This window comes from Scylla paramamosain, chromosome 18, assembly GCF_035594125.1.
Source record: "Scylla paramamosain isolate STU-SP2022 chromosome 18, ASM3559412v1, whole genome shotgun sequence".
In the NCBI taxonomy this organism is placed as follows: Eukaryota; Metazoa; Arthropoda; class Malacostraca; order Decapoda; family Portunidae; genus Scylla; species Scylla paramamosain.
The window spans coordinates 6,509,821-6,524,698 of NC_087168.1; the positions used below are offsets into that span (position 1 = coordinate 6,509,821).

Here is a 14,878-nt window from a genome sequence, read left to right on the forward strand (position 1 = left end):
TGAGCAAGCTTTACCACTTTATGTGAGACAAAGTATACTATTATTATTATTATTTTTATTATTATTATTATTATTATTACTATTATTATAAATGAAACACAAGTGGTACAGAAGAGGTGTGTGTGTGTGTGTGTGTGTGTGTGTGTGTGTGTGTGTGTGTGTGTGTGTGTGTGTGTGTGTGTGTGGACAAATATTTCACACCTTAATCATCTACCATCTAACTGAACAAGGAAGGAGAGGGTGTCCCCCCCCCCCCCCCTCTCTCTCTCTCTCTCTCTCTCTCTCTCTCTCTCTCTCTCTCTCTCTCTCTCTCTCTCTCTCTCTCTTGTTTTCATAAAATGTGGTGATTTAATATAATAGCTTGTCATTCCATTACCAGCACAGCAGTCCAAGTTTAACTGATTTTCATTAGGTAGATGTTAGAGGTTGCTGCCCTATGTATAGTGGTCAAACTATATACAAGGTATACCATAAATTACTAATTACTTGACCAGAAATCAGGAGTCAACCTATACTTGAGATTGAACTATACATGGGGAAGTATGGTAATAAAACCGAGTCCTAAAAAATAGGAAATATACCATAAAGAAAGTACTAAGGTGTTATCTGCAGCACCTCATTACCTAACTCTTTCCTACATTCACCTTCAGTTTCCTTCTCCTACACAACCTTTCCAATTCCCCTATTAGCCTAGTTAACTTCTTTGTATCAGTCACTAATGCAGCATCATCTGCAAACAACAATTGATTAATACTCCATTCTTCACCCTCAGCCGTTACTAGACTCAATCTTCTATGCAATATTCTAGCATTAATTTCCCTCACCACATCATCCATATAAATGTTAAATAGCCATGGTGACATTACACATACCTAACATAACCCCACCATGACTGGAAACCATTCACTTGTGGTTTCCTACCCTTACACATGCTCTACTGCTCTCATAAAAAGTTTTCATCCCTATTAACAACCTTCACCATACAACTTCAAGACAACCCATATTCCTTACCTATCAATTGTCATATGCCTTCTCCAAATCCACAGCAGCCCAGAATACTTCTTTCCCTTTTGCTAAATACTTTTCACAAATCTATCTTACAGCAAGCACCTAACCTACACTGCCCCTCCCTCTCCTGAGGCCTCCTTGTACATCATATATTACTCCATCTGTACCTTCTCTGATTTTCTTTATCAGTACCTTACCATACATATTACCACACTTAATAGATTGATACCACTGTAATTAGAGCACTTGTGCCTATCCCTTTTCCTCTATGCAGTGGAACTACACATGCACTTGCCTACTCCAGTGGTACCATGCTAGTCAGAAAACTCAAATTTAACAATCTAACTAACCAGTCTATAACACTGACCCACCTGCCTTCAAATGCTCCACTGCACATCCATCCAGACCTGATGCTTTTCCTCTTCATATCCCTTACTGTAGCCTAAACCCTCTCCTTTGTTATACTTTTGTCATTTAACTCCCATAGTACTTTAACTCTAGTATCTCTCCAAAATGTCCAAATCTCAGGCACTCTCTCCTCCTTCACATTCAGGTATTTCTCGAAATACTCTCACCACCTCCTACCCACCTCATCATGCCTAATCAACATCCTATTATTTACTTTCACCTGTTCCTCACCACTAGATGGTGCTTTCCAATTTCCTTCACTTCTCTCCACAAAATTTTCTTATTCTCTTCAATGTTTTCTGTTAACTTCCTCCCCATCTTTCATCAGGTCTCCCTTAGCATTGTGCATGGCTCTCTTTGCTCGTCTCCTGCTTTCCATGTACCTCTCATGTAACATTCCATCCTTCTTTTGTAACCATACCTCAAATGATTTTTTTTTTTCTCTACAGCCTCTCACAGGAAAAACAAGAATACTGAGAATGGCATGTCCAGTACCTCTGGACATGCCATTAATAATTTATACATCACACAAGGAATATTACTTTTCAAATGTAAAAAAAAAAAAAAAATTTTCACACTCCTGTTTCACATGAATATAAGAATAAATCCCAGGCTGAGACTTATTCCTGCATTCATATGAAACAGGTTTTGTGTGACAATTGATACTATTCTTACAATCCAAATGCAGAATGTGCTTTGAGACTATGCCCCCTATCAACAGGGTTAACTACCACATTACCATTACTGAGATGCCAGTCTTGTGATGTTGGCGATCATGGACCTCTACCTTTCCCTCTCATCTGCCATCCTTATGATCTCCAACATGCTGTATCTTCTCCCAATGCTCTCCAACAAGCTGCCTGGAAATTTGATTTTCTGTTGTCCTCTTGCTCGCCTTCCTGCCACTCTTCCTAATAGACAATCCCTTTCCAATTCTCTTTGTCTCAGTATGTGTCCCAAGGACACATACAGAGACATTTCAATAACCTCATTCTAGTACCTATACTCAAGCTAAAATTTGTTAGAACCTTCCTCATAATTCCAAATGCCATCTTTGCTATTCCAATTCTTCTTGTTACTTTCCCCACGCTTCCACCATCCCTACTGATCAAGGTCCTGAGGTAGTTAAAACCTTCAACTTGCTTTATAATCCTTCAATTGATCATTGTTTCCACTCTAATTTGGTGTTCTTTCTTCATTATCAGTTTTTCCTGCATTAATTTTCAATCCTTTCCTCTCACAACTCTCCTGCAGCTTAATCATCAATTCTTGAAGTTTCTCCTCAGAGTCACCCAGAAACACATTATCATCTGCATATCTCATGTTATTCACATTTCTTCCTCTTATTGAAATACCATCCATATCACTCAGCTTTTCTACTACTCACTGGCCGTACAGTGAGAACGAGTCTGGCAACAACACACACCCTTGTCTTACCCCTCTTTTTATCTCTATCAAATCTATCTTCTCTCTGCCACTGCCTTCTGGTCCCACTACAAGTTGGTTATGAGCCTTACATCCTTTCCATCCAAACCCAATTCTTTTCATATGTCAATCATATACTCATGTCTTAACAGTATCAAATGGTTTTTTAAAGTCAATAAAACACATATACACATCCTTCTGCATCTCTATTGGCCTTTCCATCAACATTATTGGAGCAAAAATGGCATTTACAGTATGCTTTTTTTTCCCTGAATCCATACGCTTCTTCCTATACATAACTATTTATCTTTGCTCTAATCCTTACAAGAATAACTCTATGAACAACTTTTCCCAACTGACTCATGATACTTACAGTTCTGTGTTTTGTTCATGTTCTGTGTTCATACCAGCTTTCTTGGGATTCACCACAAATTCAACCATTCTTATGTCTTCTGGTATACAACCACTATCATATATTGTATTTGCCAAATCTGCAATTGTCCTTATTTCAAACTCATTAGCTACCACCAGTATCTCCAGAACCACTCCATCTTCTCCTCCGGCTTTACCATTTTTCATAGGTCTTTTTACATTTCTAATTTCACCCAATAATATGTATATAAGTATTTTTTCTTATTTCACCCAATAATATGTATATATTTTTTATGTCAGAGGAGGCACTGGCCAAGGGTAATGAGACTGAAGGAAAAAAATAAATAAATAAAAAAATAGAATAAAATAAAAGGCACACTGAGGTGCTGGTCCCCAAACAGAGTTGAAAGCAATAGTCACAAATTACAGGATGAATATCTTGAAATCTCCCTCTTGAAATTTCAAGATTTCAAGTCATAGGAAGTGGAAATACGAAAGCAGGCAGGGAGCTCCAGAGTTTACCAGAGAAAGGGATGAATGACTGAGAACAGAGGTTAACTCTTGCATTAGAGAGGTGGGCAGAACAGGGGTGAGAGAAAGAAGAAAGTTTTGTGCAGCTAGGCCGTGGGAGGAGGGTAGGCATGCAGTTAGCAAAATCTAAGGAGCAGTTGGCATGAAAACAGCAGTAGAAGATAGGAAGAGATAAAACATTACAGCACTGAGAAGGAGGCTCAAGACAGTCAGTTAGAGGAGAAGAGATGATAAGATGAAAAGTTTTTGATTCCACCCTATTTAAAAGAGCAGTATGATTGAAACCTCCCCATACATGTGAAGCATACTCAGTACATGGATGAATAAGACTCCTGTACAGAGTTAGCAGCTGGGGGGATGAGAAAAAAAAAACTAGGAGACAACTCAGAATGCCTAACTTCATAGAAGCTGTTTTAGCTAGATATAAGATGTGAAGTTTCCAGTTTAGATTATAAGTAAAGAACAGACCGAGGATGTTCAGTGTTGAAGGGAGACAATCGAGTGTCATTGAAGAAGAGGGGATAGTTGTCTGGAAGACTGTGTTAAGTTTTTGAGGCAATGAACAATACCAAGTTTGCTCTGTCCCAATCAGAAATTTTAGAAAGATCCAAAATCAGGTGTTTTGTGGCTTCCCTGTGTGAACTATTTACTTTCTGAAGAGTTGGATGTCCATGAAAAGATGTGGAAAAGTGCAGGGTGATATCATCAGCATAGGAGCAGATAAGGCAAAAAGTTTGGTTTAGATCACTGATAAAAAATAGGAAGAAAGTGGATGACAGGACAGAACCCTGAGGAACACCACTGTTAATAGATTTAGGAGAAATATAGTGACCATCTACTACAGCAGCAATAGGACAGTCAGAAAGGAAACTTGAAATGGTTACAGAATGAAGGATAGAAGTAGTTTGGAAATCAAAACTTTATGCCAGACTCTATCAAAAGTTTTTGATATGCCTGAGGCAACAGCAAAAGTTTCACCAAAATCTCTAAAAGATGATGACCAAGACTCAGAATGGAAAGCCCAAAGATCAGCAGTACAGCAGCCTTGACAGAATCTATCCTGGCAATCAGAGAAGAAGGTTGTGAAGTGATAGATGTTTAAGAATCTTCCTGTTGAGGATAAGTTAAAAAAGATTTAGAGAGGCAGGAAATTAAAGCCATAGGATGGTAGTTTGAAGGATTATAACAGCCACCCTTTTTAGGAACAAGCTAAATGTAGGCAAACTTCCAGCAAGAAGAGAAGATAGATGTTGAGAGACAGAGCTGAAAAAGCTTGACTAGGCAAGGTGCAAGAACAGAGGGACAGTTTCAGAGAACAATAGGAGGGCCCCAATCAGGTTCATAAGCCTTCCAAGATTTAGGTTTAGGTTTAGGCCATGGAAAACATCACTGTGAAGGATCTTAATGGGTAGCATGAAGTAATCGGAAGGCAGAGGAGAGAGAGAGGGACAAGCTCTGGATCATCCAATGTAAAGTTTCTACCAAAAGTATGAGTGAAGCGTTCAGCTTTAAAAATGGATGAGATGGCAGTGGTGCCATCAGGTTGAAATAAAGGAGGGAAATGTGAAGAAGCAAAATTATTAGAGATGTTTTTGGCTTGGTGCCAGAAGTCATGAGGGGAGTTAGATCTTGAAAGGTTTTGACACTTTCTATCGATGAAGGAGTTTTACACAAGCTGGAAAACAGACTCGGCATGTTTCCAGGGCTGAAATATAAACCACATGTGATTCAGATGATGGAAGACTCAAGTACCTTTTGTGGGTCACCTCTCTATCATGCATAGCATAAGAACAGGCTATGTTAAACCAAGGTTTGGAAAGTTTAGGTCAAGAGAAAGAGTGAGGAATGTACGTCTCCATGCCAGACACTATCACCTCTGTTATGCTCTCAGCACACAGAGACAGGTCTCTGACATGGAAGCAGTAATCATTCCAAGGAATATCAGCATAACAGCTCCTCAGGTCCCCCTGATTAGCAGATGCAAAACACTAGAGGCCTTTCTGCTTTGGGGAATCCTGAGGAGGGATTGGAGCGATAAGACAAGATACAGATATGAGATTGTGATCAGAGAAGATAGGGAAGATAGAGAAGATTGACCTTGTCAACTCCTCAATTTGAGGTCTGTCCCCTTTAACATCATTGTATAGTTCTGTAACATTCTTTCCATTGTTTCTTCACTTCTGTTCTTTCAACCAAGATGTTTCCATTCTTATATCTTTAATAATGTTGTTTCTAGTGATACCTCACTTTCCCATTAATTCTTTAATCTTTTCATACATTTTCTTGGGGGACAGATTTTTTCTAGTCAATTTTGTCACACCTCTAATTTAACCACTCTTCCTTTCTTAAGCTATTCTCTTAGCTTCTCTTTATATCTCTATCTAGTTCTCTACATTTTTTTATGTCATGGTTCCATCTTCTTTCATCCATCCATTCAAGTATTTCCTGTCATCCACAGCTGGCTAGCCATTCTCATTTTTTCTATCAGTATTTCCTCTGCAGTCCTCACTAATGACCTCTGTAGTCTCATCCAATCCTCCATTAATAACAGTAATAAGCTAAATTTTACTTTTTTTTGTTTATGGTTAATTTATAAGTAAGCACACTGTCTTAAGTTTAACTATTGTTTGCAACACATGAAATTTGTACATACCTCATCCATCTTGAACATAGAAGCACCACAGACTGGACAGGCATAGAATCCAGCTGAAATGAGGTCATCGAAGCAAGGCCGATGAATGAGGTGACTGCATGGAGGAATGTGCGACACATTTCTGGAAGTATGGATGTCCTCAAGACAGACAGGACAGTTTGCCTTTCCCATCTTGACAATGCACTAGAATTCAAGAAAATACATTAAGTTCTATAAACAACAGGCAAAAGAAAAGAAAAAAAATTGCATGATACTCATTTATTACTTTCTTTCAATAATAATAATAAAAAATCAACATCACCTGTCCTTTTCTACACAGGCACTCATCAAACATAACCAACCATCCTTGCATCATTTCACTAATTTATTTCTTTTACAACATTTCACTAATTTACTTCTTTACACTTCTTTACATAACTCACACTTTCTACATAATTTTTTTTAACTTCTCTCTTCTGTTAATCTTCCTGCTGATCTTAGAACATTTTCATGTTCTAAAATACAATAAGATCTCCATTTCCTGCATTTAAATATTCATATCTTGGATTCAGTTATCAAGACATATCTTCACTGTATATTTCACAACTGTCAACAGATCTGATATTTGTGTTTCAACAGATTTCATGCCATACTTATAGCCAATCAGGATGACCAACCACTTTCACGATACGTGGAAATGACAGAGTTTGTTCAATATCCAATTATATCTACTGCCACTGTCTCAAAATTTACAAGCTTATGGTGAATATCAGATCCTTGTTCATGTAGCAAGTCCAACATGTGAGTGATAGAGCAATGACAGTGCATTTCATAACAATATTTTACCACATTCCCCTTCTTGGATGACAATAATTAACTATAAGCTGTTCCTCCCGTATTCATATTTTACTATTCACAGACTCATGTACCTAGGAATTTTTCCCTACAATACAATAGTGGATGCAAAAAATTTTTACAGCATTATTACAAATATTTATAGTCTATCTGCTGGCCACCAATACTGTCATAAATACAACTCTAGCATAATGAATGTTGGTATAATGAATATCACATGTAACAAACCCCATAAGCTCTATAAACATTGTATTATTCATTTTATTTAATTGCCAAAGGCAACAAAACTTATAAGAAAAAAGACACACTGAGGTGCCAGTCCCCAGAGTTAAGAGTGGTTATCAAAAACAGAAGGATGAGTGTTTTTAAACCTTCCTCTTCAAAGAGTTCAAGTTATAGGAAGGAGGAAATACAGAAGCAAGCAAGGAGTTCCAGAGATTACCAGAGGAAGGGATGAATGACTGAGAATACTGGTTCTCTTGCATTGGAGAGGTGGACAGAATAGGGATGAGAGAAAGAGGAAAGGCGTGTGTAGCAAGGCTGCAGGAGGAAAGGCATGCAATTAGCAAGATCTGAAGAAGAGTTAACATGAAAAAAGTGGTAGAAGAGAGCAAGAGATGCAAAATTGTGGCAATGAGAGAGAAGCTGAAGACAGTCAGTTAGAGGAGAGAAGTTGATAAGACAAAAAGCTTCTGATTCCACCCTGTCTAAAACAGCAGTATGAGTGGAACCCCCAATACATGTGAAACATACTCCATACATGGAGGGATAAGGTCCTTGTACAGAGTTAGCGGCTGGGGGGGGGGGGGGCAAGAAAAATTGTGGAGACGACTCATAACACTTAACTTCAAAGGAGCTGTTTTACTTACAGCCAGGATGTGAAGTTTCCAGTTTAGATTAGAAGTGAAGGACAGACTGAAGATGATCATTGTAGAAGAGGGGGATAGCTGAGTGTCAATGAAGAGGAGGGGATAGGTGTCTGGAAGGAATCAAGTTTTTGAGGCACTGAACAATACAAGTTTAATCTGCCCCAATCAGAAATTTTTGAGATCAGAAGTCAGGTGCTTTGTAGCTTCCCTGCATGAGCTGTGTACTTCCTGGATGTCTATGAAAAGACGTGGAAAAGTGCAGGGTGGTATCATCAACATAGGAGTGGATAGGACAAGTTTAGTTTAGATCACTAATGAATAATAAGAAAAGAGTGGGTGACAGGACAGAACCCTGAAGAACACCACAGTTAATAGACTTAGGAGAAGTGGAGTGACTGTCTACCACAGCAGCAATAGAAAAGTCAGAGAGGAGACTTGATATGAAGTTACAGAGAGAAGGATGGAAGCTGTAGGAGGGTAGTTTGGAAATCAAAGCTTTGTGCCAGACTTTATCAAAACCTTTTGATATGTCTATGGCAACAGCAAAAGTTTCACTAAAATCCCTAAAAAAGAATAACCAAGACTCAGTGAGGAATGCCAGATCACTAGAAAAGCAGCCTAGACAGAACCTATACTGGTGATAAGAAAGGTTGCAGTGATAGATGTTTAAGAATCTTCCTGTTGATGAAAGATTAAAAAACTTTAGAGAGGCAGGAAAGTAAAAAGCAATAGGACAGTAGTTTGGGGGATTAGAACAGTTACCCTTCTTAGGAATGGGCTAAATATAGGTAAACTTACAGCAAGAAGGAAAGGTTGATGCTGATAGACAGAGTTGGAAGAGCATGATTAGGCAAGCATGGAGACACAGTTTTGGAGAACAATAGGAAGGACCCCATCAGATCCATAAGCCTTCCGAGGTTTAAGGCCAGCAAGGGTATGGACAACATCACTGCGAAGAATCTTAATGGGTAACATGAAGTAGTCGGAGAGTAGGAGAGAGGGAGAAACAAGCCTGAATCATTAAGATGGAGTTATTAGCAAATTTTTTAGCAGAGTTCAGCTTTAGAAATAGATGAGATGACAGTGGTGCCATCAGGTTGAAATAAGGGAGGCAAAGATGAAGAAGTAAAGTTATTGGAGATGTTTTGGGCTGGGTACCAGAAATCATGAGGGAAGTTAGACCTTGAAAAATTTTGACACTTCCTATTAATGAAGGAGTTTTTATCTAGATGGAGAACAAACCTGGCATAATTCCAGGCAGAAATATAAAGTGCATGAAATTCCAGTGATGAAAGGCTCAAGTACCTTTTGCGGGCCACCACTCTATCATGTAAAGCACAAAAACAGGTTGTGTTAAATTTGGAAGGTTTAGGTCAAGAAAAAGAGTGAGGAACGTACACCTTGCCAGACACTATCACCTCTATTATATGCTCAGCACACAAAGAAAGGTCTCTGACATAGAAGCACTAGTCATTCCAAGGATAATCAGAATAATACCTCCTCAGGTCCCCTAATTAGCAGAGGCAAAATGTCAGAGGCACTTCCACCTTGGAAGATCCTGAGGAGGGAGTGGAGCAATAGGACAAGATACAGATATGAGGATGTGATCAGAGCCCAATGGAGAAGATAGGGTGATAGCATAAGAAGGACTGGAGGTTAGGAAAAGGTCAACAATGTCGGAAGTATTTCCAAGATGGTCACAAATATAACTAGGGTCTTGCACCAGTTGCTCTAGGTTATGGAGAATAGCAAAGATAAAGGCTAGTTCACCAGGATGGTTATTGAAGGAAGAGAAAGCCAAGGCTGGTGAGGAACACTGAAGTCTCCAAGAATGGAGATCTCTGCAAAAGGGAAGGGAGTCAGGATGTGTTCCACTTTAGAAGTTAAGTAGTCAAAGAATTTTTTATAGTCAGAGAAGTTACGTGAGAGGTAAACAGCACAGTTAAATTTAGTTTGAGAGTGACTCTGTAGTTGTAACCACATGGTGGAGAATTCGGAAATTCAAGAGTGTGGGCACGAGAGCAGGTTAAATTGTTGCTGCACATAGACACAGTATCCAGCTTTGGATTGAAAATGAGGATAGAGCAAGTAGGAGAGAAGAGAAAAAGATTGCCTCAGACACCTGTGTTTCAGTGAGGTTTAGTAGAGATGTAGTGTTCTAGGGTTGAGAATTAAATTTAAGACAGTGAATGATGCAGAAGTTAACACTGATGCTTGGTTAGTTATTATTTATTATATTTCATGTTACATTCAGATCCCAGAAATGCTTTATTAAGCATAAGTCAAGTGTAAAACTTTTATGTGTATTTTTGCTGGGGTGCACCAATTGATTACAAAAATTTGCCCATAATCTGGATCTGGGCTCCTTAACATCCACAAATAGAGAGCAGTGTACTTATATTTAGCATTAATATGAAATGCCAGAATTTTGTCCTTACGTGGATACATTAAAATATATTTACTAGCCTGTATAATCCTTGATTTAAGCCTAATGTAGCTCCGTAGTGACAAGATGGTCAAGGTTGATCAAATTCAATCAAGTCTTGGTTATCTTTTGACAAGGTTGCCAAGGTTGAACAAAATTTGCCTTGGTGATCACCTTATCCTAATTGGTAAGAAGCTGGGATTTGCATCTATCTTCAGCATCCTGATAGTTGTTTAATTTTCAGAGATGTGTCTCTTATAGCTACTTTACCTAACCTCCAGATTTATTTTTATGTTTTTTCCATGATAAACTTAAGCTGCACATGAAAATTATGATGATGTTTGTACTGAAGTAACTATTTACTCACCTTATGAGAGCTTTTTATGTTCGTGGGAAGACAAAGCTCACAGGTATCACAGTGGAAAAACTTATCCCTGCCACCAACTCGACACAGGCCACAACCATCACAATGGTACATCCCTAAGTCCTCATCACCAAATAACTTGCACTTTTCACAGAAATACTGGAAAAATTGTAACCATAATTAAAAATTAGATATTGCTTTATGATTTCAAATTTCCTTAAAGCTATGCCATTTCCATTACATTTGAATTTCATTTCAATTATTTAGTTAAAACCATACAGACAATGAAGTACAGTGGTACCTCATGTACCTTACTGCTGACAGATAAGGGGAAGGGGAGTGTGACAGGGAGGGAAGTTTGAAACTAGACAAAAGAGAGAAAGGGAGAGAAAACGAACAATGAGAGAAAGGGACACACAGAGGAGAATACATGGTGCAAGGGAGGGAAGGGGAGAAAAAGAGAGAGAGAGAGAGAGAGAGAGAGAGAGAGAGAGAGAGAGAGAGAGAGAGAGAGAGAGAGAGAGAGAGAGAGAGAGAGAGAGAGAGAGAGAGAGAGAGAGAGAGAGAGAGAGAGAGAGAGAGAGAGAGAGAGAGAGAGAGAGAGGTAGGTGGGATGAGGGAAGAAATGGGAAGGGATGGAAGAGAGAGGCAGGGAAGGGGGAGGAGGGGAAGATAGGGGTGAGGAGGAACTGACAGAGTGGCATCACTTGAATTGGAGGACTGCTTTTGAGTTTGAGGGCAAAATTTATTTGCCATCCCTGTTCAAATTGGGAGTTGTTTGAATTGAAGGACATTTGAATCACAAGATATGACTGTATATGAGTTTTATATCAATAAAAAATAATAATTCCTACATTTGCACAGAGATAAAAAAAAGCCAATTTTCATGATTAGTATTGCAATTATAATGGTAGTACCACAAACATTTACCAATACAAAATATTATTCATTCTTGCATACAACTACAATTAAAAGGTTGAAGTAATATATCTACAAAATTGTTGGGCTAAATGTGAATAGTAAAATATCAAGTACAGTAAAACTTCATTAATTTGAACTTCAATACTTTGTATCTTGGGGTAACACATTGAAGTTCATGTGGACTGGGCCCCAAATAGCTGCATTATGAATTTCCCACTCAATGTCAGTGATGCAAGCAAAATTTAGTACCAGTATCTATCCATGAAATGATACTATGACTAAGAATAATCTACTTTGTCTGAAAACATAAACTTTGTGCCTGCACTGTTCATAGTGAAACACACACACACACACACACACACACACACACACACACACACACTCATTGTCGAGCAAACAAGCAGTGATCCAAGCTCCGGCAGAGAAATATTTTGCTCGACCACAGCCACCACTCAGAGCCTAGAATGTGTTCCCAGGTAGGAGCTGTGCTCAAGTAAAGTTGTCCTGTCTCCAGAAATAAAAAATAAGGGAAAATTTAAGTAAAAACAGACATAGTAAAATGAATAAAAGATCCAGCAGGGTGGATGCCATAGGTGGGAAAGGAATGTTGCCAACGGGGTCACCATTCCCAGGATTTGAGGAAGACAATGAACTACATGGAAAAATGCAAGGAAGGAAAGTGGTTTTAATGGAGGGGATGATCAGTGACCTCATTGAAAGAGTGAAAAAAAAAAAAAAAAAAAATAGAAAAAAAAAAAAAGAAAAAACGACCTGGAAGAGGAAAACAAAGAATTGAAATCACTATGTGCTGATCTAAAAACAAAATTGAAGGAAAACAGTGATATTGTAAAAAAAAAAAAGGAAAATGAAGTGATAGGGATGAAAAGTGAACATCAAATCTGGAGGAAGGAAAAAAGAGGAAGAAAAAGTTAACTTCACAGAAATCATAGAAGTGCAAAAGAAGAAAAAGACAGATTTAATTAAGGAAGTTGTGAAAGTAATCAAACAGAAGGAATCGATAGTAAGGGACATAGTGGACAAAAATAAATGAATTGTTATAAATGGATTATAGAGCCAGTAAGATACAAGAGGGAAAAGAACAAAAAAAGGTAGCAGAGGACGTTGTAAGAAATATAGAGAGAGAGAAGGTGAGGATTGGATAAGTGAAATTGAGGAAATACATAGACTGGGGAAGTATACAGAAGGAGGAGAGTGACCACTGAAAGTAATATTTAGGGCACAAACAACAGCCATGGAGTAGATATCATATGCATGGAAACTGGACAAGATAAAGCAATACAGGAAAGTTTGGATAAAGAGGGACATGAATGAGGAGGAAAGACTCAAGGTAAACGATCTAATAAAAGGAGCAAAGGCAAAAAATGAGAACAGAATGGAGGAAAAAAATGTTCTATTGGAAGGTAAAAGACGAGAGGCTCAGGAAGTGGTATCTGACAAAAAAAGAATAGAAAATGTAAATAACGTATGGAAAAATATAAAGTGGACAGTGGCATAAATAAACATAAATGGTTTAATATCAACATTGTGAGAATTGAATGAATATATTAAGATAAAGCAGCCCGACATCATGGGTATTACTGAAGTTAAACTAAATAAGACAACAGAAAATATAAGAATTGGTAATAGTAAGTATAATGTGTGGAAAAAAAATAGAAATAATAAGAAAGGAGGAGGAGTCATGTTACTTACAAAGAGGAGTATAACAGTGGAAGATGTTGAAATGGGAGAAGTAATGGCGGAAGTAATTAGAATTAAAACAAAAAGGAAGGGAGAAGGAAGAAATTTTGCAGTGGCTTATGTACCCCAAAAGACAAATGCATGATACAAGAGGATTATAAATTATTGTTAAGGGATACTAGTAACTGTTTGTAGAGAATATTGGCAGAGAGTAATAATATAACACTTATGGGTAACTTTAATTTCAAGGAGGTATGCTGGGAAGAGTGGACCACAGACAGAGGAGAAGAGTCATGTGATATATGGTTCTAAATTTAATAGTGACAAATACTATGACCCAATGGATTGGAGAAAATACAAGATTTGGGGATAGTGAAGAGGCATCAAGGCTAGACTTGTTGTTTACAAAGGAAATGGACATCATTGAAGGAATAAATTAACAGTGCCCACAAGGTAAAAGTGACCATCTGTTAATTGAATTCAGTATAGGCAGTGGTCCACTAGAATACAGGAATGAAATTTACAAGAATGGGAGATATAATTACAGGGAAGCAGATTTTATCAGGTTGAGGGATTATTTTGCAGAGACTAAATGGAAACAACTGTTCATGGCAAGTAATACGCAGGAAAAGTGGATATTCATGGAAATTTATAATGAAGGGGTCAGTAGATATGTAATGAAGATCAAAATAAAGGAAGTGAAAAAGAAAAAAGACTGGTTTAATACGAGATGTACAACAGCAAGAAAAGAAAAAGAAGCAGGATGGAATAGATGGAGAAAAAAAGGAAGTGAGAAATGGGAAGAATTCAAGAAGGCAAGAAACGAATATATCAGAATCCTGAGAGAAGAAGAAAGGAATTATGAGAAAGATACAGTTAACAAATGCAAAGATGAGCCGAAGTTATTCTTCAGATATGTGAATGAGAAGATGAAAAACAAGCAAACAATAGATAAATTAATGAAAGACGGCGTTACATATGAAGATACACAATTACAAGTGGAATTAATGAACAAGTGCTTCCATTCAGTATTCACCAAAGAAAGCAAATTTGAAGGAGAAAGAGCATGGCACAGAGACAATGTGATGAGAGAGATACAGGTGGACATTAAAGCAAATTTGAAGGAGAAAGAGCATGGCACAGAGACAATGTGATGAGAGAGATACAGGTGGACATTAAAGCAAATTTGAAGGAGAAAGAGCATGGCACAGAGACAATGTGATGAGAGAGATACAGGTGGACATAAGTGAAATTAAGATTATGAAAAATTTGAATGTAAGTAAGGCTCAAGGACCGGATGGAGTGTCCAACTGGATATTTAAAGAATGTTGTGAACAACTGGCAGGAAGTATACATAATACCATAGGAAG

At 37.9% G+C, this 14,878-nt stretch overlaps 1 protein-coding gene across 3 annotated transcripts in view; it reads right to left on the reverse strand.

The window, feature by feature from the left end:
• LOC135109065 (RING finger and CHY zinc finger domain-containing protein 1-like) overlaps window positions 1–14,878 on the reverse strand; it is a 103,180-nt gene that overhangs the window by 57,031 nt on the left and 31,271 nt on the right. For all 3 annotated transcript variants that reach the window (XM_064020089.1, XM_064020088.1, XM_064020090.1), the window contains exons 3-4: window positions 10,893–11,048; window positions 6,398–6,580 (exon numbers count right to left, since the gene is read on the reverse strand). In XM_064020089.1, coding sequence (XP_063876159.1) covers window positions 6,398–6,580; window positions 10,893–11,048 — 339 coding nt within the window. The remainder of the gene's footprint in view (window positions 1–6,397; window positions 6,581–10,892; window positions 11,049–14,878) is intronic.